The sequence below is a fragment of the Terrapene carolina genome, unplaced genomic scaffold (assembly GCF_002925995.2).
Source record: "Terrapene carolina triunguis isolate 2854851 unplaced genomic scaffold, T_m_triunguis-2.0 Scaffold232, whole genome shotgun sequence".
Taxonomy (NCBI): domain Eukaryota; kingdom Metazoa; phylum Chordata; order Testudines; family Emydidae; genus Terrapene; species Terrapene triunguis.
The window spans coordinates 10,121,393-10,148,270 of record NW_020664583.1 but is presented as its reverse complement, the minus strand read 5'-3'; the positions used below and the strand labels follow the sequence as shown (position 1 = coordinate 10,148,270).

The window sequence follows — 26,878 nt, the reverse complement described above, 5'->3', positions numbered from 1 at the left end:
GGCCAGATTCTCAACTGGTATCAGTCAACACAGCTTGACTGAAAACAATGGAGATATTTCAATTTACACCAGCTGAGGATCTGACCCAAAATTCAAAAGAATGTTATACAGCATTTCAAATGTTCAAAGAGTTGTCCAAAAAGGAACTGATTAACAACAACTGAGGATTCCTAAATAGGAAACACTGTGGAATATGGACTAAGGGATCTGACATACCTAATAACAAGAAAGCAAAATATCCAGCCTAGTGCAATAATAGCCCCCAAGAGAAAGCAGAACTCTGGTTCCGTTAATCTGAATATCTGTATAGTTTATAACTTCAGAATAGCAGCATGAAACATGTCAAATTTAACATCTATTGAACTGAATTTAGACCACTTCAAAAATGCCAATATGCAGAAATAATCACTACCACATAACAGAAACACACTATACGGAATTCAATTTGGAGACTAATCCTGTCTCATCTCTTTGTTCACTGTGGAGTTTTCTGCTTGATGTAAAAATTTTGCCAATTCATCTGCCAAAATAAAAGCAAATGAGACCAGCCATCTGGGATTACTGTTAATTTAGTGGGGTAACTTATCATTGCACATTAATATCCTTGTCTTTGTAGAAGACAGTTGACCTATTAAGTGTATACTGGTGTTGTAAATCTATAGAAAAACCCAGAAAAACAGAAAACGTCAGCTCCTCAAACATTAGATTTCCAGTTTGTGTCAGCCTCCAAAACGCTGTAAAAATTAGATAAAGAAAGTTTGCATTCAAGGTCTTCCTCTTAATTTAGGTGAAGATCTCCGAGAATGATGAGATCTATCACTTTTAATAGTCTCATTTCTGTAATAGATTTTAAGATGTCTAGGCATCCATTTGCCAAAAACCTACATGGGTTTATTACCCTACGTGTTTTCAGTATGACACTAAATTAATATTTTTTTATCTTTTATTTTCAGAATCATTCTGCTTTTGTTTCAAACTATTGGCAAAATTTCAAGGTATTTTACTTTACACTTAATACATATGGTCTAGTTAATCTTCATTTTGGGCATTTAGAGCAAGTGGGCTTTTAATTGTATACTTGTGACATCCCTGCCATTTCCCATCAGGAGTGAGGCAGATATCACTCAAGGTCAGATAGGATTTTGATATTAAACAGAAGGAGAGGCTGCTGCTGCAAAGACACTGTCAGCCAGAGAACTTCAGATGCAATAATTCAACATAATAGGAAAGAAAATGCAAAAGAATGCATTAAAGATTAATAATTTTTTATTGTAAACATTAATAGTAAGGAGTTTCTGGAAGAGCTGCTTGATCCAATATCTTCAGTGTTTATATTTGTTTTCCCAGAAGGATCACCTGAGTTCTTTGAGGCTGCTTACGCAGTGGGATGCAGACATTTTCTCCTCCAAGTTTTTTTTGTTTAATTATAGGGTGAATTTAATAACTTTTAGTGCTTAATGGAGAGGAGAGACTGATAGCAATGCTCTATTCCAAGCATACAGTAATTAAGCAGAACTGCGCAAATTCCTCTCACACAGTAAAAGCACCACAATTCCAATTCGAAATATATTTTGCTGTTCCTGGTCTATGGCCTATTCTGAACATAAATTGCTGATAAATTGTGATAAGGGGTGCTAAATTACAAAGCAGTGTGAGGAAATTTCCATTAAAATTAGACTGAAATTAGACTAAAACCACCAAACTTGTTGACTTGGGACATAATTCATATTTGAATACAATGCCTTCTACAGACTTCAGTGAGACAACACAATAATTTTAAGGACATCTCAATCTCTCCCTAAAAGCCCAATTCTATCATCCTTACTCATATTTTTGTATGCACTGTTGTTGTAGCTGTGTTGGTCCCAGATATCAGAGAGACAAGGTGGGTGAGGTAATATCTTTTATTGGAGCAACGTCTGGTTGGTGAGAGAGAGAAGCTTTTGAGCTTACACAGAGCTCTTCTATAGGTCTGGGAAACTCACTCAGAGTGTCACAGCTAAATACAAGGTAGAACAGATTGTTTAGCATAAGCAGCTAACACACATTTCAAGGGACCATTCAAGATGAAATGGTCTGTTAACACCCCTCCAGTCAAAAGGAGGAAAGGAAAGGGGGGGTTGTTAGTGGGTAATAGATTATTTTAATAAACCAAAAATCCAGTGTCTCTATGCAGTCAGATATAGAGCTACCTATTCAGTCCTCATCCTCAAAGGAAACTTGCACAACACTTTCAAAAGACAAGCCTGGGAGCTTAACTTCATAACTTTTGCTAGACACTAAAAATTGTGAGCCTGCCCCATAAACCCTGCAGCAGTGGTTCCTTCCCCTGGTGCTGGGCCTGGCTCCCCATTCTGAGCATTGTGATTTGTTGCACAGGGTTACAGTGCCATTCACATTTGGCCCAGCCACCCCTCCATCATTAACAGAGGGGCAGCTGGGCCAAACCTGAGCAGTGCTGTGATCCCACACACCAGAGCACAATGCATTCACTCAAATTTAGTCAGCCACACCCTTCTCCCCTCCCATCACTGGCATGGAATTCTTGAGTTTTGATCCACTATGAGTGAAAATTTTAACTAAATTAGCTTTTCACATACTGTTAATGTTTTGTCCAAGTCCCCAAATTCAGAGGTTTACCATTATTTCCCCACTAGCAGAATTGCCCTAAATTAATTCAAACCTGGTAGTTGAATCTCTTTATCATAGCATAGAAGTAAATAAAGAACCCAAAAGGCCCAAAAAGTTGAAGGAAATCATTTTATTCAAAACTTTCCAGGGTATTAGAGAAGGCAAGAGAAGATGTACATGGAACAAGAAGGTTGATATTGATGTAACTCAGTATGGAAACAAACTTATTTGCTTACCTTCAGGATCTCTCCATCTGCATAAAGAACATACATGGTCACTTCAATGTTCTTCTGAACACTCTTCCCGCCTCTCTCAAAATCCCCCTTCTCTAGTGTCAGGTACAAGTCATTACGTATATCACCTAAATGAGAGAGAGGAGTCACATGTTTAAACACCACATCAAAGATATGGTGCCTCTATGGAGGCAACTGACTGACTTTGTTCTTCAAGATTTTGACTGGAGCCCAACTCATTCCAAGCAGCAAGTTAATAAAATAAAAGAATATTTGACCAACAATGCATTAAATCGGAGGGTTGTTAGTAACGTTTGTATTAAATCTGAATTCAGAATCAATAATTGCATTATTATGGGGGGAGTGAAGGGAATGGGAAAATAACCTCACATTCTTTTGCTGAGTCATCTGATTTGGAATGATCCGGGTAAGTTTAACCAATGGTCAATAACACCTGATTAACTGCCTCTAGTATGCTTTAAAAATTATGATATTTTGTAGCAATTAACAGAAAATTAAATTCAAGCAATTCTTTTCACAACAAAACTAATGTTTATTATTACTGTAACAAAAGCAAAAGCTGTTCTTTGTTTTGGAGATCTGTTTGTAATTCAAACCTCTGCTGAGGTGGAGTGGGTGAGAATTAATACATTTCTTTCTGCTGAATTCCTGGCTAGCTTGCAGACTCCATGCAGGAGTGCTAGGGAGACAGCACTAGAAATGCCTGCCAATTTTCATCACCTTGTTTTCAAGTGCTTTCAGAGCAGATGATTATATCCAGAAATACAGATGCTAGGGTATTGGGGGTAACAATCTGTCAACCCCTTGTTGCTTTGAATTTGACAGCTTCTAGTCTACTTTTCTAGTATTTACTGTTGTTGTGGGAAAATCAGCTTTCAAATCTAATGCAGTCAACTCTAAAGTGTTTATGTTCTGTAACAAAAGGAGACTAGAGAGCACCCATTTTTCTTTAGGTTTTTCATTTATTTATTTTTAACTGTCACTGGCTTCTAAAGATACACTTGTTTATCTGTGTTGGTTTTCCACATAGCATACTGAAGGATAGCTCATGCTAACACAGTGTGAAAAATGAGTAAGGTTAAAAAAAAAAAAATCAAACCCTTTCAGGCAAATATTGTGTTAAGCAGCCCAAAGAAACTAAATAATGAAGTAATGGAATGGCTATCCAGCAATGCAGAGCCTGTTTGGAAGCATGGTTTTTTCCACTTCAGTACTTGGAGAAGCTGATGCATTTAAATATGTTTATTAACCAGAAGCACAAAGAAAGAGGCAGTGAGGGAAATCCTGTATCTGTCGTAAATGTACTGTCTTTCTTGTAGTCTACACCCAAACTGAAATGTTCCTTAACCCCCCCTTCCTAAATCCACTGTATGGATCAACACTACAAGCTTTCAGCCTTGTCTTTATCTCACTTTTTGCTGGTGACAGGTATAAGTCTTTAGCACTTAATATTAGATACAGAGCTATATTATTTTGCCAAGACTTCTGTTAGGCGTTATTTATGAACGGGAATCTATATGTAGGCCCTCCTCCTTATCCATTATCCCCACTCCCACTGTGTAGCCCCATGAAGTTTGCAGCTTGAAGCATCTCACAATTAGAGATCCGAAAATGCCAAGGCTAATTAATGGGGGGAGTGGGGGGGGGGGGAAAGGAAGGAATTGTTATATGGAAACTGACAACAGAGGTTTCTGAAGACCCTCAAGCATTTTACCTAGCTTTTCTTACTAATGTTTAGTGGTCAAACTTAACACCTAGCAACCCACAATGATGGGAAAGCGATAATGCATTTCTAATCAGTCTCATTGCTGAAAATGCAGACTGAGCCATTTATGCACTTGCTATGGGACTATTAAAGAAATGTAACAGTCTGTTGATATGAAAGAGAAAAGTAGGGCAGAGTTGGTTATTTGCTTTGAAATTGCTCCTGGTCAGTCCTTAGTGAAAACTGCACCCATTTTCCTCAAAACACTTCATATGGTGAGAGGAATTAATTTACATCTATAAACTAACTTTCTGGAAATACATTTTACTAATTGGTGTCAAGTATCAGGGGGTAGCCGTGTTAGTCTGTATCTACAAAAACAAGCATTCATAAAACTACAATACCCATCTGGGGAAGTGAGGAAACAGATTGACAGAGCAAGACGGGTACCCAGAAATCACCTACTACAGGACAGGCCCAACAAGGACAATAACAGAACACCACTGGCCATCACATACAGCCCCCAGCTAAAACCTCTCCAGCGCATTATCCACGATCTACAACCTACCCTGGAAAATGATCCCTGACTCTCACAGACCTTGGGAGGCAGGCCAGGCCTCACTTACAGACAACCCCCCAACTTGAAGCAAATACTCACCAGCAACTACACACCACACCACAGAAACACCAACCCAGGAACCAATCCCTGTAGCAAACCTCGTTGCCTACTCTGTCCCCATATCTACTCTGGCAACACCATCAGAGGACCCAACCACATCAGCCACACCATCAAGGGCTCATTCACCTGCACATCCACTAATGTTATATATGCCATCATGGGCCAGCAATGTCCCTCTGCCATGTACATTGGCCAAACCGGACAGTCCCTCCGCAAAAGAATAAATGGACACAAATCGGACATCAGGAATGGTAACATACATAAGCCAGTAAGTGAACACTTCAATCTCCCTGGTCATTCCATTACAGATTTAAAAGTCACTATCATTAAACAAAAAAACTTCAGAAACAGACTTCAAAGAGAAACAGCAGAACTAAAATTTATTTGCAAATTTAACACCATTAATCTGGGCTTGAATAGGGACTGGAATTGACACCTCCTCATCTATTATTGGGAGTGGACTACATCCACCCTGATTGAATTGGCCCTGTCAATACTGGTTCTCCACTTGCGAAATAACTCCCTGCTCTCCATGTGTCAGTATATAATGCCTGCATCTGTAACTTTCACTCTATGCATCTGAAGAAGTGAGGTTTTTACCCACGAAAGCTTATGCCCAAATACAGCTGTTAGTCTTTAAGGTGCCACCAGACTCCTTGTTGATTTTACTAATTATAATTGGGTATTTTGGAGTCTCTTGCAGGTGACCCCATCTTGCTGAAGACTGACTCCGCAAATACAGAGTTCTAGTGACAGATTGCAAATCAGTCCCTAGCCTGGTTTAATAACAATATTTGATATTTACATAGCATCTTACATTCCAAGATGCTTTACATGGGTATATATAAAGGAAATCCATAAGATACAGACAGCTTAGATACCGTGATTGACATCACAATGAAAAATGAGGGGAGAAGGCATTTTAGTCAAACACACTGGTGCAACTGCATTTACAAAAAAATGGCTTGGGGTCTGTAATGTTAATGCAGAGCAAACAGGACCTTCTAAAAAATAAGGTGTTTCCCACAGCAAAGGGTACAAGAGCAAATTTATGTACTTTGGCACAGAGAAGGGGTGAGTTAATTTGATCAGGTATTGAACCTATGATTGCAGAGAGTCTAGTTGTTCCAAAATCAGAAGTTTAAACTGCTGAATTAAGTTCTTCACTCTAACGATGAAAATAATTTTACTGTCTTGAAAATATTTCCTTAAATATTACATTGGTTTACCACCTCTGCCATTGGCCCCCATGAGTTGGGGTCACATTTCCCTGAGATGGTAGCTGTCATCAGGAAGTTTCTAAGCGCAGAGGCACTAAGATCTTGCTTACACTACACAGTTTTGTTGACAAAAGTCAGGTTTCGTTGACAAAACAGCAGAGGTGTACACACGGCAATGCTCCATCTGCCAACAAAATTCTCCTGCTTTGCCGATAAAATAAAATCACCTCGATGAGAGGTGGAGAGATTTTTGTGGCTAAGTTATATCAACAAAGTGTTAGTGTAGACACTGCGCTTGGTTATGTCGCTGTAAATGGCCTCCAGAAGATATCCCACAATGTTCATCCTGACCGCTCCGTCAGCAATTCGAACTCTGCTGCCCTTCACTCAGGTACACAGGCATCCACCCCTCCCCCTTTAAATGCTCGGGAAGAGATAGGCATACCAGAAGGCACAGGGAGACAAACCGTCGCTCTGGTGCTGCGCCAAAGACTTGCCGCTTCTATAAGGAGCTGGATGCCATCCTTGGCAGCAATCCTACCTCCACCACCAAGAGCCCCATGGATACTTTGGTGGGGCTGGAGGCAATGGACAGTGAACTCAATGGCAAGAACAAAGTCGTTGATGAGGAGGTCGAGATGGAGGATGATGTGCACCACACGGCAGGGTCATCTGATGGCACAGTGAGTCAGGACCCCTTCTCCATTCCGGAGGGGTCTAGCCAGTCCAAGCAGTCCATCTCTGGTGCGCATGATACAGGACAGGAGAGCTCTGGTAAGTGATCTTCTTGAGTTGATGCTGCTTGGTTATATGAGGTAGAGCTGTCCTTTGTTCTGTATATTCTAGAAATGAGTAAAGGGATAGAAATGTACAAGACTAGCTGTGTTTGAATGTGCTATACATTCCCCTGTGCAGCTAAGCAGCGTGGTGGAACTGTGTGTTAATGCACACCGAGATTTCACGGGAATCCTCCAGAGATATCTTCAGGAAACTTTTGTGTAGGTACTCGCCAAACTTCTGCTGAAGGTTCCTTGGCAGAGCTGCTTTGTTCCTTCCCCTATTGTATGAAACTTTCCCGCACCAACTGGCAATCACTTGTGCAGGGACCAAAGCAGCACACAGGTGAGCAGCATAGGGACCCAGTCTGAAGCCGCATGCGTGCAAGAGATGCACCCTTGCTTACCCTCAGGAATGAAATATTGGCTTTGATAACCCACCTGTGGAAAATGGTGGCAGAATTTACAATATTGTCCCTAGTCGCCTGCACCAATCCCCTTAAAAAACCACCTAGACCCTTTGCCCCATCTTGAACACCCAACCCCCACCTGGGCCGAACTCACCATGTTTAGGGTGTTCGCCAAGATGTGTGCTTGCCAAGGGACAGTGAGAAAGTTATTCGTATGTTAAAAGAGATGTATTTTACTGTAATGATTCAATGCTGTGTGTGAACTAACAATCATGCTTCCTTGTATTTTTTCTTGTGCTCCTGCAGATGTGGCCTTCAGGGGAACCCCCTTCACACAGGCAAAGCGCCACCACCAGATAAGGAAGCGACCAAGGCGGAGCAAGGAGGACATGTTCCGAGAGGTGCCCCAATCCGCAGAAGCCGAAAAAAGAGAATGCAGGGAGTGGCGAGAGACCCTGAGGAAAAAATTTAAAATAGAAAGGCAGGACAGAAAGGAGAGCAAGGAGCGCATTTGTAAAGGGCCAGGAGCAGATGATAAAAGTGATGGAGGAGCAAACAGAGATAGTAAAGTCCCTAATCATGCTCCAGACAGAACACATGCATGCTCTCCCCGCCGCCCCGCAGCCAATACAGACCTGCTTTCCATGTTGTCCCCAAACTCCTCCCACACATTCCTTGCAACTTCCCAGAACATCTCGGTACCCCATTCACTCCTCCCCTTTGGACAGCTTCCAAAATGATAGCTGGACTTACACACAGCTACGAGAGCCTACACTGCCCTGCACTCTTATCTCCCTTCCCACCAAGCCTTTTGTTGTTAATTGGTATTTAACAAAAACAAACTCTCTGAAAGATAACCAATCTTTATTTGTCTCCTACACGTGGTTGCTTGTAGAAATACATAGTGGCAGTTTGAGCATTTGCTGACCTCAAATCCCGGTCAGGAATCATCACAATTTTCATGCAAGGCAACATGTTAACAAAGCATGGCAGAGTGCTGTATAGAAAGACAAATTACTGGTGCTCATTATCAAAATCTTGCCTCAAAGTCTCCTTGATTCGAATAGTCCCCTGTTGTGCCCCTCTAATAACCCTGGTATCTGGCTGCTCAAATTCAGCAGCCAGGCAATCCACCTCCGCACTCCACTCCGTGGGAAAACTTTTCACTCTTAGCCTCACAAATATTATGGAGCGTGCAGCAGGCTGCTATGATTATGGGAATGTTTTCCTCATTTAGAACTAACCTGCCATAAAGGCAGCGCCAGCATGCTTTTAATCAGCCAAAGGCACATTCCACAGTCATTCTGCACCTGCTCAGCCTATTCTTGAAGCGCTCCATGCTGCTGTCCAGATTTCCCATGCAAGGCTTCATGAGCCATGGGAGTAAGGAGTATGCTGGGTCTCCCAGGATCACTATGGGCATTTCAACATCCCCCACAGGAATCAACTGGTCTGGAAAGAAAGTCCCTGCTTGGATCTTTCTGTATAGGCCAGTGCTCCTGAAGACGCATGCATCATGTACCTTCTGAGACCACCCCGCGTTGATGTCAGTGAAACGTCTGCATGATCCACAAGTGCTTGCAATATCATAGAGAAGTACCCCTTTCTATTGATGTACTCCATCACAAGATGGTCTGGGGCCAAAATTGGAATATGCATGCCATCTATTGCCCTTTCACAGTTAGGGAATCCCATTGCCACAAAGCCATCCACTCTTTCACACACATTGCCAAGAGTCACAGTCCTTCATAACAGGATGCAATTAATGGCTCTGCACAATTGCGTTAACACAGCCCCAATAGTCGACTTCCTGACTCCAAACTGATTCGCGACTGCCCAATAGCAGTCTGGATTAACCAGCTTCTACACAGCGATTGTCACACATTTCTCCACTGAGAGGGCAGCTCTCATTTTGGAGTCCTTGTGCCGCAGTACAGAGGCGAGCTCCACACACAGTTCTTGGAAGGTGGCTTTCCACATCTGAAAGTTCTGCAGCCACTGCTCATCATCCCAGACCTGCATAATGATGCAATCCTACCATTCAATGCTTGTTTCCCGAGTCCAAAAGCGACAGTCCACCATGTTCAGCTGCTCTGTGAATGTCAAAAGTAATCTGATGTTGTTTCTTTCCATGGCACACAGCAGGTCAGGCAACTCTGATTCCTGTTCAGATTTGAAGCTCATGATATACTGCATGACCATCCACGATGTGTTCATAACAATGATCACAACAGTAGAGAGCAGTGCGGGATCCATCCTTTCAGACAGAGATGGCGGGTGCACAGAAAACAGGGGCCATTGAAAAATGCCGCGAAACGCAGTCGGAAGCTCATGGAATGCTGTGTCAGAAAGATCTGCATCATGGGACGTTGAGCCTGCACGCATGATGCACTGCGATCCACTCCACCTTCCCACAACTCCTAGCTGCAGAAGGTGGCAAGTAGCACAGTGGAATAGCTACCCACAGTGCACTGCTCTCACTGTTGATGCTAGAGCACCAAGTGTAGATGCACTCTACTGACAGAAGGAGCATAGTGTGAACATGCACAAGTGGTGTAATTATACCATTTTTTATTGTCGGCTTAACTTGCGTCGACAAAACTCTGTAGTGTAGACAAGGCCTAAGGGTTGCACAGAAACCACAGCAAGTCTTCAGTCCAACATCAGTTCATTAACTGCAATTATCCATGTTCTTTAATTACACTTAGAAAGCGAGAGGTGCCATCCTGCAACAAATGTTTAAACAGAAATGAGAGTGCAGCTTGCATGTGACTAAAAAGGTCTGGTCAATGACTTTAAAAAATGATCCAAGTCAGCTTTAACACAGAATGGCAATGAGATTTCAAATCAAAAGGCTTAGCTAACAGAATTCCTGCTCTTTAAATCAGATCTTTCACATCATTTATAAAACAAAAATAAACAAAGAAGGACTTTTCTCACGTACCAGCTAATCTATTTCCTCTGTGTGGCAATCGTGTAAATTGCAATGGCTCCCTGAAGCAGCAATAAATGATATTTCTCTATTCATGGTTTTGGGAGAAGAACAGGGTGGCTTGGAAGCATGGATTGTTTAGGACTTCATATCTTTGTAAGGAGAATATTGCAGATTAGAAAATGGGATTAGTTGTAGCCTCATACCTTTAAGGCAGGAATAATACTGCTATAAGATTCATTTTGGGTGGCTGTCTAGGTTGAAATGAAATATGTAATGGCAATTCTCAATAGCATAGCATGAGTGTCTCTGCTTATGTTACTTCTCTCAACAAAATTGGGTCTAATTTCCAAAGCTAGGTATTAGTTGTTACTGAGCATATAAAGTTTATAGAATTCACCTAGCCATTTACTGCAATTTATTTTTCAGTGAAATGCCTTGAAAATGCTTTTGAGTGTGAAAAATGCTACATAAAACCAAATTATATTCTTCTGTATTTTATCAGAAAAATATACCCCATGGCTCCTTCCTCCCTCCACTGGAGTTTTTTCCCCTCTCTGTTTATGAAGCCTCGGGTTCAGAAAACAAGATCAAGCTATAAACCTAGTTAGCTTTGGCAACTTCACTTATATGAAAATGAAAGCCTCTATCTTCTAACCTAAAAATGCCATGAAAAGCTGCTATAACTGTATATTGGTTTTGTATTTATATTTGTATACCAGAAATTGAAAAATGTACTGCAGAACGTTTGAAAATCGCTAATGTTCATCCTTTGTTTTAATGGCTTTAAGCTGAAAATATCTTAAAAAATATGAACTACTCTAGTTTAGTGACTACTTAGTAGCTGGCATCTATTAGAGTAAGGAGGAGATTTTTGCTAAAGGGATTTTCATGTTCTCTGTTGAAAGGGTTTACCATGATGTTCTGGCCACAAAGTAATCATACCTTATAGTAACAGTCTGCATTTATGTAGCACTTTTCATTAGAGGATCTAAAAAAATTTTAAGTACACTTACAACGACCTTTTGAGGAAAGGAATGATTATTATCCCTATTTTATATACGGGAAAAATGAAGTAAAGAGGTTACATGACTTGTTCAAGGTCATAGAATAAGCTAGAGATAGAAGAGTAAATAAAACCTTGAAGTCTTGACTCTCAACATCAGTTTACAGAGTGGCCAGCTTTCTCCAGCTTTGCAGCCTTCTGAAATGGACTTAATACATCAATTTCCATTTGGGGGAAAAAAGCAGCTCAGTTCAGTTGGTATTTGTACCTTAGATGCACCCAGCTTTCTGAATAATTGAGGAATATTTCAGTAAAAAGGAGTATTTACCCAGGGAGTCTTTACAGGATTTTTTAAAGTAAAAGTCCAGTCTCTCATGGCCTGCAAAGCCAGGCGATCAAGGGCTATCTGTATATTAAAAACCTAACATGTGTCTGTTTATACCCAACTGTTGAAATGGCCCTATTTATGTAGAGCCCGATCCTGTGAGCTACTGAGCCCCCTCTACACCATCTTAAGTCACTGGGGCTCAGCAATAGGAAGTGATAGCATTTTACAGGATTGGGCCCCTATATGCTATAAAAGAATGCCTGGTGCTCATGGAGAGACAGTGGGGTAGAATGGGCAATCAAAAGATATTTGTTTTTCTGGTTCTGAAACAAACAAAACAAAACAAACAAACAAGAAACAATCAACCCAGACCACACACCACATGTAAAAATTAGCGTTCAGATCCTCAGCTGGTATAAATCAGCAAATCTCAGTTTTGATCTTAGGCAGCCTGATTTTGCCACTCTTACATTGAGTAGTAACTTCATCCATGAATAGTCCAATTGAAATAAATAGAGCTACATAGTATGGTAATTTTCCAAATTCGTAAGGATGACAGAATCAGGGCCATGGTTAGCAGTATGATCATAAATTGTGTATCTTTTGAGCCTCACTAGATTTTTCTTGTAAGAAATCACAATTAACTATAATCCGTATGATGTATAGGAACTCTTAAGCAAACGTTTCTCTTATACTATATCATGCTATATCTGATTTATAACTACTCTCTTGTTCTTCCAGTCACCACTGAAAACCTGTTAAGGGTCTACTGGGCCTGATTTGCATTTACACTAAGGATGCTTTTCACTGTTTTGGCAGTGAAAGAATCCTTAAAGTTGGTGTAAATATAATTTGTCATACTGTAAATGAGTATCAGGTCCTATTCTTTCCTAAAAATGTGCATGAGACTATATTAATGTTAATAGGAACAATGTGAAAGTAGAAAGGGGACACACAACATCTATTGTTATTTATTCTTTGTATTAAAGTATCATTACTGGGATTAGTACATGCATTTTAACCAGTGATGATCACTCTGGCTTTTGGTGAAGAAAATGGTCAGGCTGTATTTCCCTCTGCTTCTGAGGGGAACTAGGGAAAGACAGAATGTCACATTAATCTGATTTCTAATAACAGATATTTGGACCTGTGGATCCAAAGGAATTAATACAATGTCTTTTATAAATAAATTTATAGAGCCAGCAGGATATACCTACACAAATATTTGTATTTAGTGTCATGGTTTTGCTCCCAGATTAATTTGTAGAAAGTTGACCACTCTATTTCCTCTCCTTCAACAACATTTCTTTTTCATACTGATAGAATCATGCAATCTTTAGGGTGCGTAAGGCACACTAGTGGATGATCCAGCATATGCCCTTGTGTAAATAAATGATTGGTTTCATTATCCCTCCTGTCCTGGTTAGCTAGGTTTCTTTTCTGTCCTTGCATATCTATCAATGATTCCAGAAACTTCCTTGACAGACTGTTCCATTTTTCTCTCTGTTTTTACAAACAGATTCTTCTAATATTTTACCTAAATTTTCCTTGCTCCATCTTAACCCTTGCTTATTTTCTTTTTTCTGACTAACGAAAATGATTGGTCTTCATTCTCTTTGTAACACTTACTTTATAAAAAATTGTATGCCTTTTTTTATTCTTGTTAACCCTCTTCCCATAATTGTGCTCTGAGCAGCTGACAAGCCCTGTCATACCCTGTTATTAATGTTTCTCTTGCCATGACCTAGTGAACATTCAAAACATTGATGCCCAAAGCTTTCTAAGCAGTGATACTGATTCATCCTGTTATACTTAGCAACTCTGTCTGGAATACATTAGTGTGAAGAAATACTGATAATACACTGATAATGCCCATCTGTTACCAAAGCTTCCCCACAATGTTATTATGGCTTGTTACTTTTACCAATCCCCAACATTCCATGAAAAAAACATGAAGTAAAGATGGGAAAAAAATCAAGCAATAAGCAGAAATTACACAGAAAAGCAGAAACTTACACCCAACTATCTTCATCTCTGCATCAGAAAGAAAGAGGAGAAAATGAAGGAAAAGTAAAGAGAGGAACCAGGACAATTAGAAAGGAGAGAGAGAGAAAAGAGAAAGAAACATCACTCACAAGTAAAAGATGAAGTATGCACTTTTCATCAGAGAATCAAAGTAAAAGACAGAATTCCTATCAGCACATGGGGAAGGGAAGGGATGTCCTTTGGGAAACTGACAAACACCATGCCTATGCAATAGATTTCTGATAGCAAGTTCTGTATACAAATAAAGTTGCAATCCAAAAGGCAAGCAGCACATGCCTCATTGCTTTTATTTCTGGGGAAAGGTAAAATTATTGTCAGGATTAAATGCACGTTCTTAAATCCAATAGCAATTTAGAAAGAAACTTCATAAGGCTGGTATGACTGAATCTCTTCTGATTCACAAGGACACAGAAGAGCATTAAGTTCACCAGGATGCTCTTCTCAGATCACAACACAATGAAAATCTCAGAACTTCTAAATTTAACATTGAAACAGACATGATTGTCCAAAGAGACTTTAGCAATGCTCTGCACAGCTATGCAGGACATATGCATGACTTGACTGGTTCCAGTAATTCTGTTCCCTAACGATTGCTGGATATCTGTCAAGAATCTTGGTCGATGGGGGAGAGGTTTATTAGAAGAATCCTCACCAGTGCCATTAAAAAAGCCAGGGAGGAAGAGGGGAAACTGGGAGAAAAGTAGTAACCTTAGAATTTTAATGTTTGGATGTCTAGGGGCAAAGGGAACTTGCTGACTCCTCATAAAAAAGGAAGAGAAAAGAATGTTAAAGTTCCTTTGAAATCGGTTTGAATACATTAGAGTTATTTGCTTTCTTTTGACAGTTTTTGGCTTAACAGTCTGATCAGTGTATATGAGCAACATTAGGTGACACAGCCTCTACATGGTTATTAATCCTCTTTTGACCGTCTCCTTTTGAAAACATGCACCTAGTTGCAAAGTATGATTCTGATAGAAACCTTTGAGCTCACTGCTAATCGTTTCAGAAAGAAGAAACCTTGTCTTTAATAACACAGCAACAGCTCTGAAGTAAAGCAGGGAGAAATCAGTCTGAAAGAGAGAGTTAACAAATACGTGGACATGCTCAAGAGCTACCAAAAGCACCCAAAAGGTTTTGACTTGGTAACCAGTAGTCTTTTCTAAATCACTGAAAATACAAATAAAGTTGCCAGAAAATGAAGACTTTTGAATTTGACAATGATAACATTGGAACCAAAGATTATGTAATCTTTATTCTCATAGTTCTGCTAATTCAATCCTGATTTATACTATCTCTGGTTCTCTAATACTGGACTTCTTCTAAACAGAGTCTATCAATTGTGTCAAACTGCATGAAATGGATAAATATCTACTATGGAATGGATGAGATCAAACATATTTTCACTTGTAAAAACATACATCTCCAGAGGTGAAGGGGCACTAACCTGTATCATTGAAATGCCCTTATTTTTTTTAGTATACTGATTTTGCTGATGGAGAGTTGTCCAGATAGTTTTTGCATTATGCATCACTTCACATATGACTGCTTCTTTCTTCCTACCCCACTTACACTGTGGTCATGTGCTCCTTTATACCTACTCTTCGTCTGTGCACGAACTCTTCAAAGAAGGGTACTGGTTGTCAGGGAGTGTCCAAATGTGCTTTTCTCCATTTCTGACATACCTGAGCCAAATTTTTCAAATGTGAGTGCCTAAAGTTAGACACCTAATTCCATATTTAGGCACCTAAATAAGAGGCCTAATTTTCAGATATGCAGAACATCTGCAGCCACCATTGGATTTAACAGAGTTCTGGTGGTCAGCACCTCTAAAAAGAAAGAAACAATAATTTACTGTGGTCCTTCAAGATGACTGTCCATGTAGGCCCACACTTCGGGGAGATGCACACCCCTGGTTCACAAGTATGGACATTCTAGTAATCACTATCTGATGAGGCTTTGGTTGCACCCAACCTCTCTCCACTCACTAATAATTGCCCCAACTGCCCCTCTGCATCCTTCTTTTAATTCAGGAATCCTTAATAAGAGACTCCAAATAAGTGGCAAGGGGAGTGTGAATCCATATCCACAGTCATCTCAAAGAACCACAGTTACTCTGGTATGTAGCTGTTTTTTCTCCTTCAAGGATTGACAGTATGGATTCCCACTCTAGGGAGATTAACAAGCAGCAGGAGGTGTCTCTGAGGAGCATTAGCTGAAAAGAGCGTGCAGGACAGGCTCTCTTGAATTGGGCACCAGATCTAGAGGCCAAGTCAAGGGCGTACAGCTGAATATGGAGCTGAAAGTCACAGCCTTGCATATCTCAACGATGGAAACACTGTGAAGGCATTCTGTAGAAGCTGCTTTTAGTTTAATATTCCTGATATCTCCCAGTGGCTGAACACCAGTAAAGTCACAACAATAATGTACCCATAATCTTACTCATTTGGACAGCTATTGTGTTGAGATGGACTGACTGCTAGACTAACCCCCTAAGCCACAGTCTAGAAAATTTGTAGACTGAGTTGATACTATTAGAGGAAACCTCTTTGGCTTAGATTGGGGACAGCCCTTGCATGGAGACTGCTCCCCCTCGATTCCTTTGCGAACAAATTGTCTAAAAGAGGAGAGGCATGGAGGAGGCAGGGCAACCCCCACTTTATGACAGCCCCCAGAGCAGGGCTGGTGCCCCAGGAACAGCAAAAACAATGAGGGAAGCATTGAGGCCATTGAGCTCTTCTTTGAACCTGCTATACCTTCAGTGGTCTAAAGGAACCAAGGGGCAGTTCAACATACCCAAGAGTGGGGATCCATATGAGTAATTCATGAAGGAGAATCAGGCCACTTATCCAGGTGTCTAAATATGGATTTAAGCACTGAAATTTCAAAAGTCTGGCCCTGGTGTCAACTACAGTAGTCCACTGAGTGGGAGTTGTGATTTTATCCTGATATACAACCTCATGAATAGCAGACTGCAGAGTGATGTGATGCCATCATGCCATTGTGCCTGGCTTCTAGAACACAGGCTTAGAATATAGTTAAATAAATGAAATTCTTTAGCATGCTCTTAAGCCAAAAAATATCTTCAGTAAATTCACTAAAAATACATTCACATTAAATATGTGTCAACTAATTAAATTTCATTAGCTTAATTCAGATTTATAATTTTTTTTTGTGATCAATAAAACACAATTTTAATTTGAAATTATTTCTTTTTTAATTGCCATGTAATTATCACAATATAGAATTTGGGGGTTAGCATCCCTGTGTCCTCATCCTCCTCTCTCACCCATCTTAATGCAAGAAATCCTGGTACTTTCAAGAGTGTTAAAATATATATGGTTCTAAACAGGGCCAGCTCCAGGTAGCAAGCAGGTGCCTGGGGCGGCCAATGAAGAGGGGGGTGGCACGTCTGGCTGTTCGGCGGCAATTTGGCGGCGGGGCCGTCTCTCCCTCTCGGAGTGAAGGGCCTGCTGCCGAATTGCCGCCGATCGCAATCATGGCTTTTTTTTTTTGCTGCTTGAGGCGGCAAAAACGCTAGAGCCGGCCCTGGTTCTAAACTTCTGATCATATCATTTACACTATATTTTCTAAAAATACTTCCCACATAACCCTGGCTGAGCTTTTCACTATGGTTTCTATAAAGACTGCCTGATGAGATTGCACCAACCAAAGATGTTAATGTGTCAGCACAGTTTTTCCAGTACAGAAATCCAACATTTCTCCCAAACACTGCTCACACAAAATTTCCCAAATCTAAAAAAGCCTTATTTGGGTCTGATTCGTAATGTGAAGTGAGGGAGTGGCATTTCAAATGCTGGCATATGAAGTTTATGTATGATAGAGAGTTTCTAGGTCAGTTCCTCATTACACTGCATGAATCAGTCTATATGATGCCAACCTTCATGCCCATTGATCATAGAACGGGCCACGTGCTAGTTTGGCCCGTAAATCAACTCAGTAGACTGCTCTAATTTGTGCCCAGATGACAATGGAGCCAAGAGGCTGTTCTGGCAGCCAGGGATAGCTAGAATGCTGCAGTGCTGTGGCCAAGACATCTATTGGAGGATTGAGTGTTGTGTAGAATTAGGGAATTGGGGGCGGGGGGGAAATTAGGCAGTTTTACACGCCCTTTGTGCTGTCAAACAATGAAGAAGGGCTATATTAAACCTGAGAATCAGCTCCACAATGTGGAAACTCTCCTGTTTTCCCAGGCTTTTTATTGTGGGGAAGAAGGGGTGTGATAACTCTCTCTGATTCTGAAACAGACAGCTCTACACTTAGACTAGGCAGGGGATTTCTAATTAAAAAAAAAAAAGAACAAAACAGTCTGTTGAATACATGTTATGTATGTCAATTTAATGCATTCTATTATGGTTCTGTACTGCTTCAGTGAAAAATACTTCAAATTGGCAATAGGTATGCTTTACTGCAATCTGGAATTTGTAATATGGAAACGTCCAAGGCATCTCTTACATTATTGTCCATCCTTGAGTGAAAAACCATCCTAGTTATCAATGGTTAAGAAAGACTGTGAACAATAGCATCTGCATTTTATAGTTAGCAGCAATTTACCTACCTGGCATTATGACATCGGGGAAACCGAGTTTTCTGGTAACAGACACCCCCCTGTTAAAGATCATGGGGTTCTCCCGTCGAATCTGCTCCATGTCCCCACGAAGAAGCTGTAGAGAAATTATAAGTCCTGCAAGAAACAAAGTTATTTATTTTTCCAGATCCAAGAGTTATAACTCACTCCACATCAAGCTATATGTGGGAAATAATGGCTTGTATTACAGTATGTAAAACATGATAATACACATAGCATTTTTTAATTTGAATAATATCATGTATCTAAATCTGAAGTAATGCTGGAGAAACCAAACTGTTCTAAAGAACCAGCTAGGAGAGTAGTGTAATGTTATACAGGACTGTGAATTTGGAAGTAAAAAATTAAACATTGCAGGTTGACTGTAAAACACTTATGAGGCACTGTGTTTTTTCCTGATATGCACTAGGCTAGAACCACTTGGGAATAATAACGTAAGCCTTTATCTTAATTACCACATCAGTACAATGCTATAGGGTTTCCTTGAACTGTCTCAGCCCAAGTGGTTAAAGTTTTGCAAAATTATGAGCAATTGTAAACAGAATCTTATAACAAGAAGTGTTGGGTGACCTTACCTATAGGTGGTATTACAAACTCTACCTATAACATAACCCTGCTTGCTAACTGCTTCATTTGCCTTCAGTTGTACCTAGTGCCCTTTATGCTAATATGAATTATTGCAAATTCAGTGACAGCATATTTGATATGTAAACAACTGAAATCCAGAAGAGATTAGGATTTAAACCTCAATGGGGTCTTGATGAATTATAAATTTATTTTGCAACAAAAGCAAAACTGCCTGTACCTTTAAATGACTGTACATTAAGGGTAACACATAGTAGCATTTGGAATGGAATAGCAATTGCATTTCCAAATTAGCTATCTATGGCACTTATAAACTGAGGTGGCTGACAGGAAAAGGAGAAAGATTAATTTACTCAGCAAATTACAAATTTATCTTTAATAGATTTATTTAATTTAATAAATCTGGACTCAGAATACAGTAAGAACTCTGCCAAGACAATAACTCCCTTTGGCCTTATATGAAGCACTCTGCACTGCAACTATCAGAGCTAGTGTTCATGATAATTAATCTTCAGTTATAAATGCACTGGTCTCTCTCTGGAAAAATCAGATAAGTATCTAAAAGAAATGCAATATTTATCCCTTCACAAATAGATTCATGGTGTCCTAAGATGAGCATGTCTCAGGTATGTGTCACTGCGGGAATCTTCATGGGAATACTTAGGTGGTATGATCCAGAGTAATCAAGAGAGATTCAAATTAAATTTTTGACTCCTGTACAAATCCTTCAGCTCCTGTGGAACTTCCCTCGATTTCTATCTAGGAACACTTAACAAGAAACATTGCTCCAAATGGATATATAAAATATTTTTGCCAGTGCAGTTAGCTGCTGATATTGTACACTTCCCTTGGCTACTGGTTTTCATAAGCAAGGGTAAAATGCCCAACAAAAGTAAGAGTGGCCACGAATGAAAAATCAGATAGGCACTAGTTGCCTCCACTTTGATCTACAATGACATTGTACAGATATAATAAAGGAGAGACTTTAATGTGCAGAATCTTTATTATTGCCAATAGTGCATAGGCAGAACAGAGTCCAGATTGACTTTCTGTATCCAGGGCAAATTTGTAGGAGTAGTAGTTAGAGATTTTTTTTAACCTGTAAACTGAAGAAATTTTATATGGAAATTATTAAAAAACACCAAATGGAACCCCAAAATGCCATTTTCAGAGAGCCAGTTTTCAGAGTTGTAATGCAGTATAAATCTTTACCTGACGAAGTACTAACACCAGCACAAATAAACAAACAACTAGAAAGAATGCATGATAATTGGCAATGGGCTAAGTGTCACAGCATATCTTGTGGAACTTCTCTGCCCACAAAGAATTCTCAGTTTTATCAAGCTACACTTTAAGGGTTCTCTAGCCAAAAAAAATAAAAATAAAAAATAAAAAATAATTACCATAGTTTGAGCTGGGTGCTGTATACTTGGTACTGGACTTGCGGATAATGTTTTCATGGATCTGATACCATTCATTTTCATTGTTGCACCTAAAATAAAAGGGACACTAGTTAAAGTTACCTGCTCTTTTTTTATCCAAATGATAAAAAGAGAGAAAGGTTTTACTGCATATGTTGTATGATTCTGTTTTGTGGGAGAAATCCAACATAAGCCTCTTTTTAACAGACAACAATGGGACATTGGACCAGAAGGGAAACCAGTCTTGTCTCATCTTCCAGTATTAATCTCTTTATCTTGGACATTTTTGAGCCTGTGGTGACTTCTGTAATTTTGGGAAGAGTTTCACATTGCACATTATGATACAGTGGGGGAAAGTTTGCACATGTTTTAACTGAATTTTGAAAAAAAAAGATCAATTTAATCCTAAAATTAATTGCTGCTATTTATTACCCTTTCACATTTGGCAACAAATCAAGTTACATCCCAGAACTTAAAACTGGGTAATTGAAAGGTGAAATGACAAAGAGACTCTTGAGTATTTCAATTATTTGCAAAAAGTCTTATGCTAAACTATGCTGAACAGACTATCTAGCAATATAAGACAAATCCAAAAAACTATGGGATAAACAAAAATCTACAGAGAAAGAGAGAGTTTCTTTTGCTGGGATTGGGGAAAGGCTTTCTTCCAATTATTTATCCACCTTCAGCCCCTGTGCATATGTAATTTGAATGAGGTCCTGCAAATACTATTACAGTATTGTATTTATAAAGTCAATATAACAAATATATTTTCAAAAAGTTTCCAGGATAGCAATTACAATATGTTTACTCATCTATCACTAGTACATAAGTTAAGTCTGTTTTTTTGATTGATAAAACAGTCAACTATTGATGTCAGTCCAGATGATGCACTGGTAATTTGTTCTATGAATAAATGTTATTTAACAATATTCATCTAAGATAGCCAACTGGACTGATCTTTAATAGTACAAACCATCCAGACACATTTCTTAGCTAGTATTAGCTAGAAATACTGCCTATGAGCAGGGTACGTTCTGAAATATTTTCTAACCAACACATCTTGGCCATGGTACTAGCTGCTTCAGATTTTACTGCAGAATGACTATATAATAATGCATAATATATATAAAAGGATGTGTAAAAGATGATGTTTCCTGTACTCATTTTTACAGATTATCGATTTTCCACTTTGTACAGTTAGCTTTTCTATGTCCCATCCACTTCTGACCTCTTCTTCAACTTTGTTCTCTCAAATAGTAACTTAAAAATGAATGTTAATAATGAGTAATTAGAAAGACAACTAAGCCCTGGTCTAAACTACAGGGTTAGGTCGAATTTAGCTGCGTTAGGTTGATTTTATACACAAGCAACCCCATTCCATTGACCTACAGGGCTCTTAAATTGACTTCTGTACTCCTCCTCGACCCCTTCCTGGGTCGAATTTGGGGTAGTGTGGACGCAAATTGACGTTATTGGCCTCGGGAAGCTATCCCAGAGTGCTCCAATGTGACCGCTCTGGACAGCACTTTCAACTCTGATGCTGTCATAAACATACAGCTAAGGGTAGCATAAAATAAAACGGTTACGTACCTTTCTGTAACTGTTGTTCTTCAAGATGTGCTCATATCTATTCCAGTTAGGTCTGTGCGCAGGCTGCGTGCACGGATGTCAGAAACTTTTACCCTAGCAGCTACCCGTCGGGCCGGCTGGGGAGCCCCCTGGAGTGGCGCCGAAATGGCGATCTATATAAGCCCCTGCCGGCCCGACCCCCCTTCAGTTCCTTCTTGCCGGCTACTCCGACAGAGGGGAAGGTGGGGGGGAATGGAATAGATATGAGCAACACATCTCGAAGAACAACAGTTACAGAGAAGTAAGTAACTGTTTTTTCTTCTTCAAGTGATTGCTCATATCAATTCCAAAAAGCAGCCACGACCACCATGCAGTCGGTAAAGACGCAGGGGGCTGTGCACAAGTCTTGCTCATCACGAAACGGAGGAAACATCTGTGAGGCGAAATGTGAAAGTACGCGTCTTTCATATCGAGGGCGGCATACGAGTTTCCCGGATCCAGTGAAGGGATGATAGTGGCTAAGGAGACCATACGGAACTTCAGGTTGACGATGTACTTGTTGAGCTCTCTGAGGTCCAGAATAGGTCTTAGGCCTCCCTTTGCCTTGGGGACAAGGAAGTAGCGGGAGTAGAAACCCTTGCCCCTGAACTCCTGAGGAACTTCCTCCACTGCCCCTAGGGCAAGGAGGGATTGAACCTCCTGGATGAGGAGTTGCTCGTGTGAAGGGTCCCTGAAGAGGGACGGGGAAGGGGGGTGGGAGGGCGGGATGGAATGGAAATGGATAGAATATCCCATCTGCACCGTGCGGAGGACCCAACAGTCCGAGGTAATATGGGACCAGGCATGGTAGAAACAGGACAGATGATTTAGAAAGGGATAACTGTCCGGGGTAAGAACTGGTAGTCCGTCCTCTGGCACACCTTCAAAATGGGCGCTTAGGGCCCGGGGGTGGCTTAGACTGCCCTTGACCTTGTCCAGAGGGGGGACGAGAGGGTCTACGTCGAGAAGGGTCCTGCCTCGGTCTAGGAGGAAAAGGACGTTGCTGGGTGGTCTGAGGCCTAAAGGGCTTCCTCTGGTTACCCGGGGTATGCATACCTAAGGACTTAATGGTGTTTCTCGTGTCCTTTAAGGTATGCAGGCAGGAGTCAGTTTGATCCGCAAACAAGTCCTGGCCATCGAAAGGGAGGTCTGGATGGTATGCTGAACCTCGGGCGGGAGGCCGGAGGACTGAAGCCAGGCATTCCGCCACATAGCGATTCCCAACGCCAGGGTGCGTGCAGCCGCAGCATCAAGGGAACCCTGGAGGGAGGTCCTGGCAACCAATTTACCCTCCTCAGCGATGGCCCCCAGTTCTGTACGAGCCTCTGCTGGGAGAAGATCTTGGAATTTGAGGACCGCAGACCAAGAGTTGAAATTGTACCTACTGGGGATCGCCAGCTGGTTAGTGATCCGCAGCGAGAGACGCCCAGTAGAATAAACCTTTCTCCCAAAAAGGTCCAGCCGTTTTGCGTCTTTTGATTTGGGAGCAGGCCCTTGCTGGCCCTGTCTCTCCATGGCATTTACTGCGTCTACCACAAGCGAACATGGGGCAGGGTGGGTCAAAAGGTATTCATAACCCCTGGTAGGGACAAAGTACCTTCTCTTTACCCCCTTAGCTGTGGGGGGAAATGGAGGCCGGGGTTTGCCAGAGAGTCTTTGCATTGTTTTGGATGGTTTTATTCATGGGACGGGCCACCCTGGAGGGCCCTTCCGGGCCTAAAATGTCCACCATCCTCATCCTCCACAACCTCCTCAATTTGGAGGTTCATATTGAGGGCCACGCACCTCAACAATTCTTGGAGGACCCTAAAGTCCATCGGGGGTGTCCCAGACGTGGACATGCCAGCCACAGCCTCATCAGGGGAGGACGAGGATGACTCCACTGGGAGGGCCGGTGCGGATGTAGCATCCTGATCGGACATGGGTGGCTCCTCCTGGTAGCCTGGGGAGCTGGGGTAGCCTCTATCGCAGGCGCTGGCTCCACAGTTTGTTCTGGGTCAGGAGGAGGGCAGCTGACAGTTGCCTCAGGAGGCCTGGCGGTTGAGTGAGACGACTGCCGGGCAACTGGGGGAGAGCCCTGGGCTTGATGGTATGCCCAGGGTGTCCAAAATTGCCACTGGGGTTGCCAGTGGGTCGCTGGTGGATTTTCGCCGAGGCTCCCTGGGCCAGAATGAGAGATGTCCGAGACCCCTGAGGCTCTCTCCGACCTGCCAGAAGGGGATCGGGACCGCAACAGCCAGGGAGGGGCGGTGCGGGAGTGGATCAAAGCAGGCACCGAGTCTCTTGGAAGGCGAAGGTCACGCAGGGATCGGCGCCGTGAAGCTGATCGCGACCGCGACCGGTGCCGCGACGGGGAGCAGTGCCGCGATGCCGATCGGTAGTGGGCCGCCGACAGGTGCCATGGCGATAGTTAACAGGGGGATCGGGAACCCGTACCTCGTCGGTCCGAGCGGTGCTGCGAAGTCACCGATCGTGCCCTGGACCTCGAGCGGGACCATGTTCGCGCAGTCAAAAGTGACCTCGAGCGGGACCAGCGCCGCGAGTCAGACCGGTGCCGTGAGTCAGACCGAGACCTGGGGCGGTGCCGGGACTCAGAACGGCGCCGGGACTCCAAGCGGGAATGAGATGCTGGTCTGAGGGCTGCGTGGAAACCGAATTCTGTTGCCCAGTTGTGTGTGATGTGTCACCATACTGGTAGGCACTCAATATAAAAGGCAAAGTGCGACCTTGTATCTAAAGCACATGTGCTGTCTGCTGTGAATTGCTTGATTCACTGTGAAAGAGTCTCCCTTTTGTTCTCAGAAATGTATCATCTTAAATTTTACTCTCCCTTTTTTATCCCCCCGCAGGTGTAAATGTTTCTATGCTCCCCCTATCATCTCCGTCCCTGAGGTTATCGCAGATTAGAAGGTGAAAAAAACGCACTCGGGATGACATGTTTTCCGAGCTCATGCAGTCTTCCCGCACTGATAGGGCACAGCTGAATGCATGGAGGCATTCAGTGGCAGAGTCCAGGAAAGCCTTAAGTGAGCGTGATGAGAAGAGGCAGGATGCAATGCTGAGGCTAATGGAGGAGCAAACAGACATGCTCAGGCATTTGAGGGAACTGCAGGAAAGCCAACAAGAGCACAGACCGCCACTGCATCCAGTGTACAACCGCCTGCCCTCCTCCCCAAGTTCCATATCCTCCTCACCCAGATGCCCAAGAATGCGGGGGAAGCTCCGGGCACCCAGCCACTCCACTCCAGAGGATGGCCCAAGCAACAGAAGGCTGTCATTCAAACAGTTTTGATTTGTAGTGTGGCTACAATAAGCAATGTGGCCTTGTCCTTCCCTCCTCCCCCACCCCACTCTACCCCACCCGGGCTACCTTATCAGTTATCTACATTTTTTTTTAATTAATAAAGAAAGAATGCATGGTTTCAAAACAATATGATGACTTGGGAGCTTGCAGAGCAGGAGCTGCTGAAACCTTGTACATTATGTGTTTCACTGTTCCTTCCAATTTGCTGCTACCTCTTTACTTTCAGAAATTAAGTCACCTAGCAAATGCTACATGAAAACAATCCAAAAGGGACTAATGTGAAGCAGTCACACAAGAAAATTAATTGTAAAATATCCAAGTTAAACGGAGACCATTAATAATGTGTTGAAAACATGTATTTTTAATTTCTGATTCAAAATGTTGTCTTCCAGCAGAAATTTAGTCCTGGAATTATGACAATCTACATTCATGGATAATTTTTTTAGTGCATAAAAATGTGGAATGAAATCTAATTTTGGAACTGACATGTGGGATGACATCTTTGGAAGATATATGAAAGCATGTCAGGGATGAGTTATGATGTGCTGAGTGTCAATACATCTTGCTTCATCCTCTAACCACTGGAAAAATGGTAATAGCTCAGAGTTATAGGGTGAATAGGTGAGCTGTGCATAGTTGTTTCACTTATGAAAAAAGTCAATTTATAAAAACTTAAATATTACTAAGCATATGTACCTATTTACTTTTTAAAATGAAATAACTCCTTAATTATTTTTTTAATAGAAACATTAGGGACTGATCAAATTTATCCTGTCAAGAACTTAAAGTTGATACAAAGGAGAAATTAGTTACTAGATGAGAATTACAGTCTATACTGGGACATGTGGGGGAGAGGAACTGGCTTTCTGCCAATTTTCACTTCTTTGAGATATATGATATATAAAGAAGGCTTGAAATGTTTTAATCAAAACAAAACATCCCAAACAACAAACAACATGCTGTTGATATTGGAAACTCAAGTCTTGTATGCCCTTGAACCACAGAAAAGTAGAGTTGGAAGGGACCATAAAGAATAGTCTACGATAACTGGAGAATTAGGCCTTAATCTACGCTAGAAAGAGTTGGCAGGCAAAACTGCTAGTGGAGATGCAGTTTATACCAGTACCCTGAACAAAAGCTGTCCTGGCTGTCATGGTTGTGGGGTGAGCCATACCTTCTATCCCTTTTTGTCCCTGAGGTGACAGGCCTAACATCCTTCACCTCTCTCAAGGATGACCCATGCAGTTCAAACAACCTAGGACAGGATCTCTGGGTGACAGCTTCTCTGTTTACCGACTGTGTTAACATGACAGGCCCAGCTGCGTTTGTCATCTGAAAGCCCTTTTCTTCCAGGAGTCTGTGAC

General features: G+C 41.6%; 1 protein-coding gene across 1 annotated transcript in view; it reads right to left on the bottom strand.

Moving 5' to 3' along the window:
- DOCK3 (dedicator of cytokinesis 3) overlaps positions 1–26,878 on the bottom strand; it is a 357,395-nt gene that overhangs the window by 144,753 nt on the left and 185,764 nt on the right. Inside the window, exons 11-13 of the mRNA XM_029912574.1 lie at positions 20,582–20,670; positions 18,564–18,689; positions 2,868–2,992 (exon numbers count right to left, since the gene is read on the bottom strand). Of these exons, the coding sequence (XP_029768434.1) occupies positions 2,868–2,992; positions 18,564–18,689; positions 20,582–20,670 (340 nt within the window). The remainder of the gene's footprint in view (positions 1–2,867; positions 2,993–18,563; positions 18,690–20,581; positions 20,671–26,878) is intronic.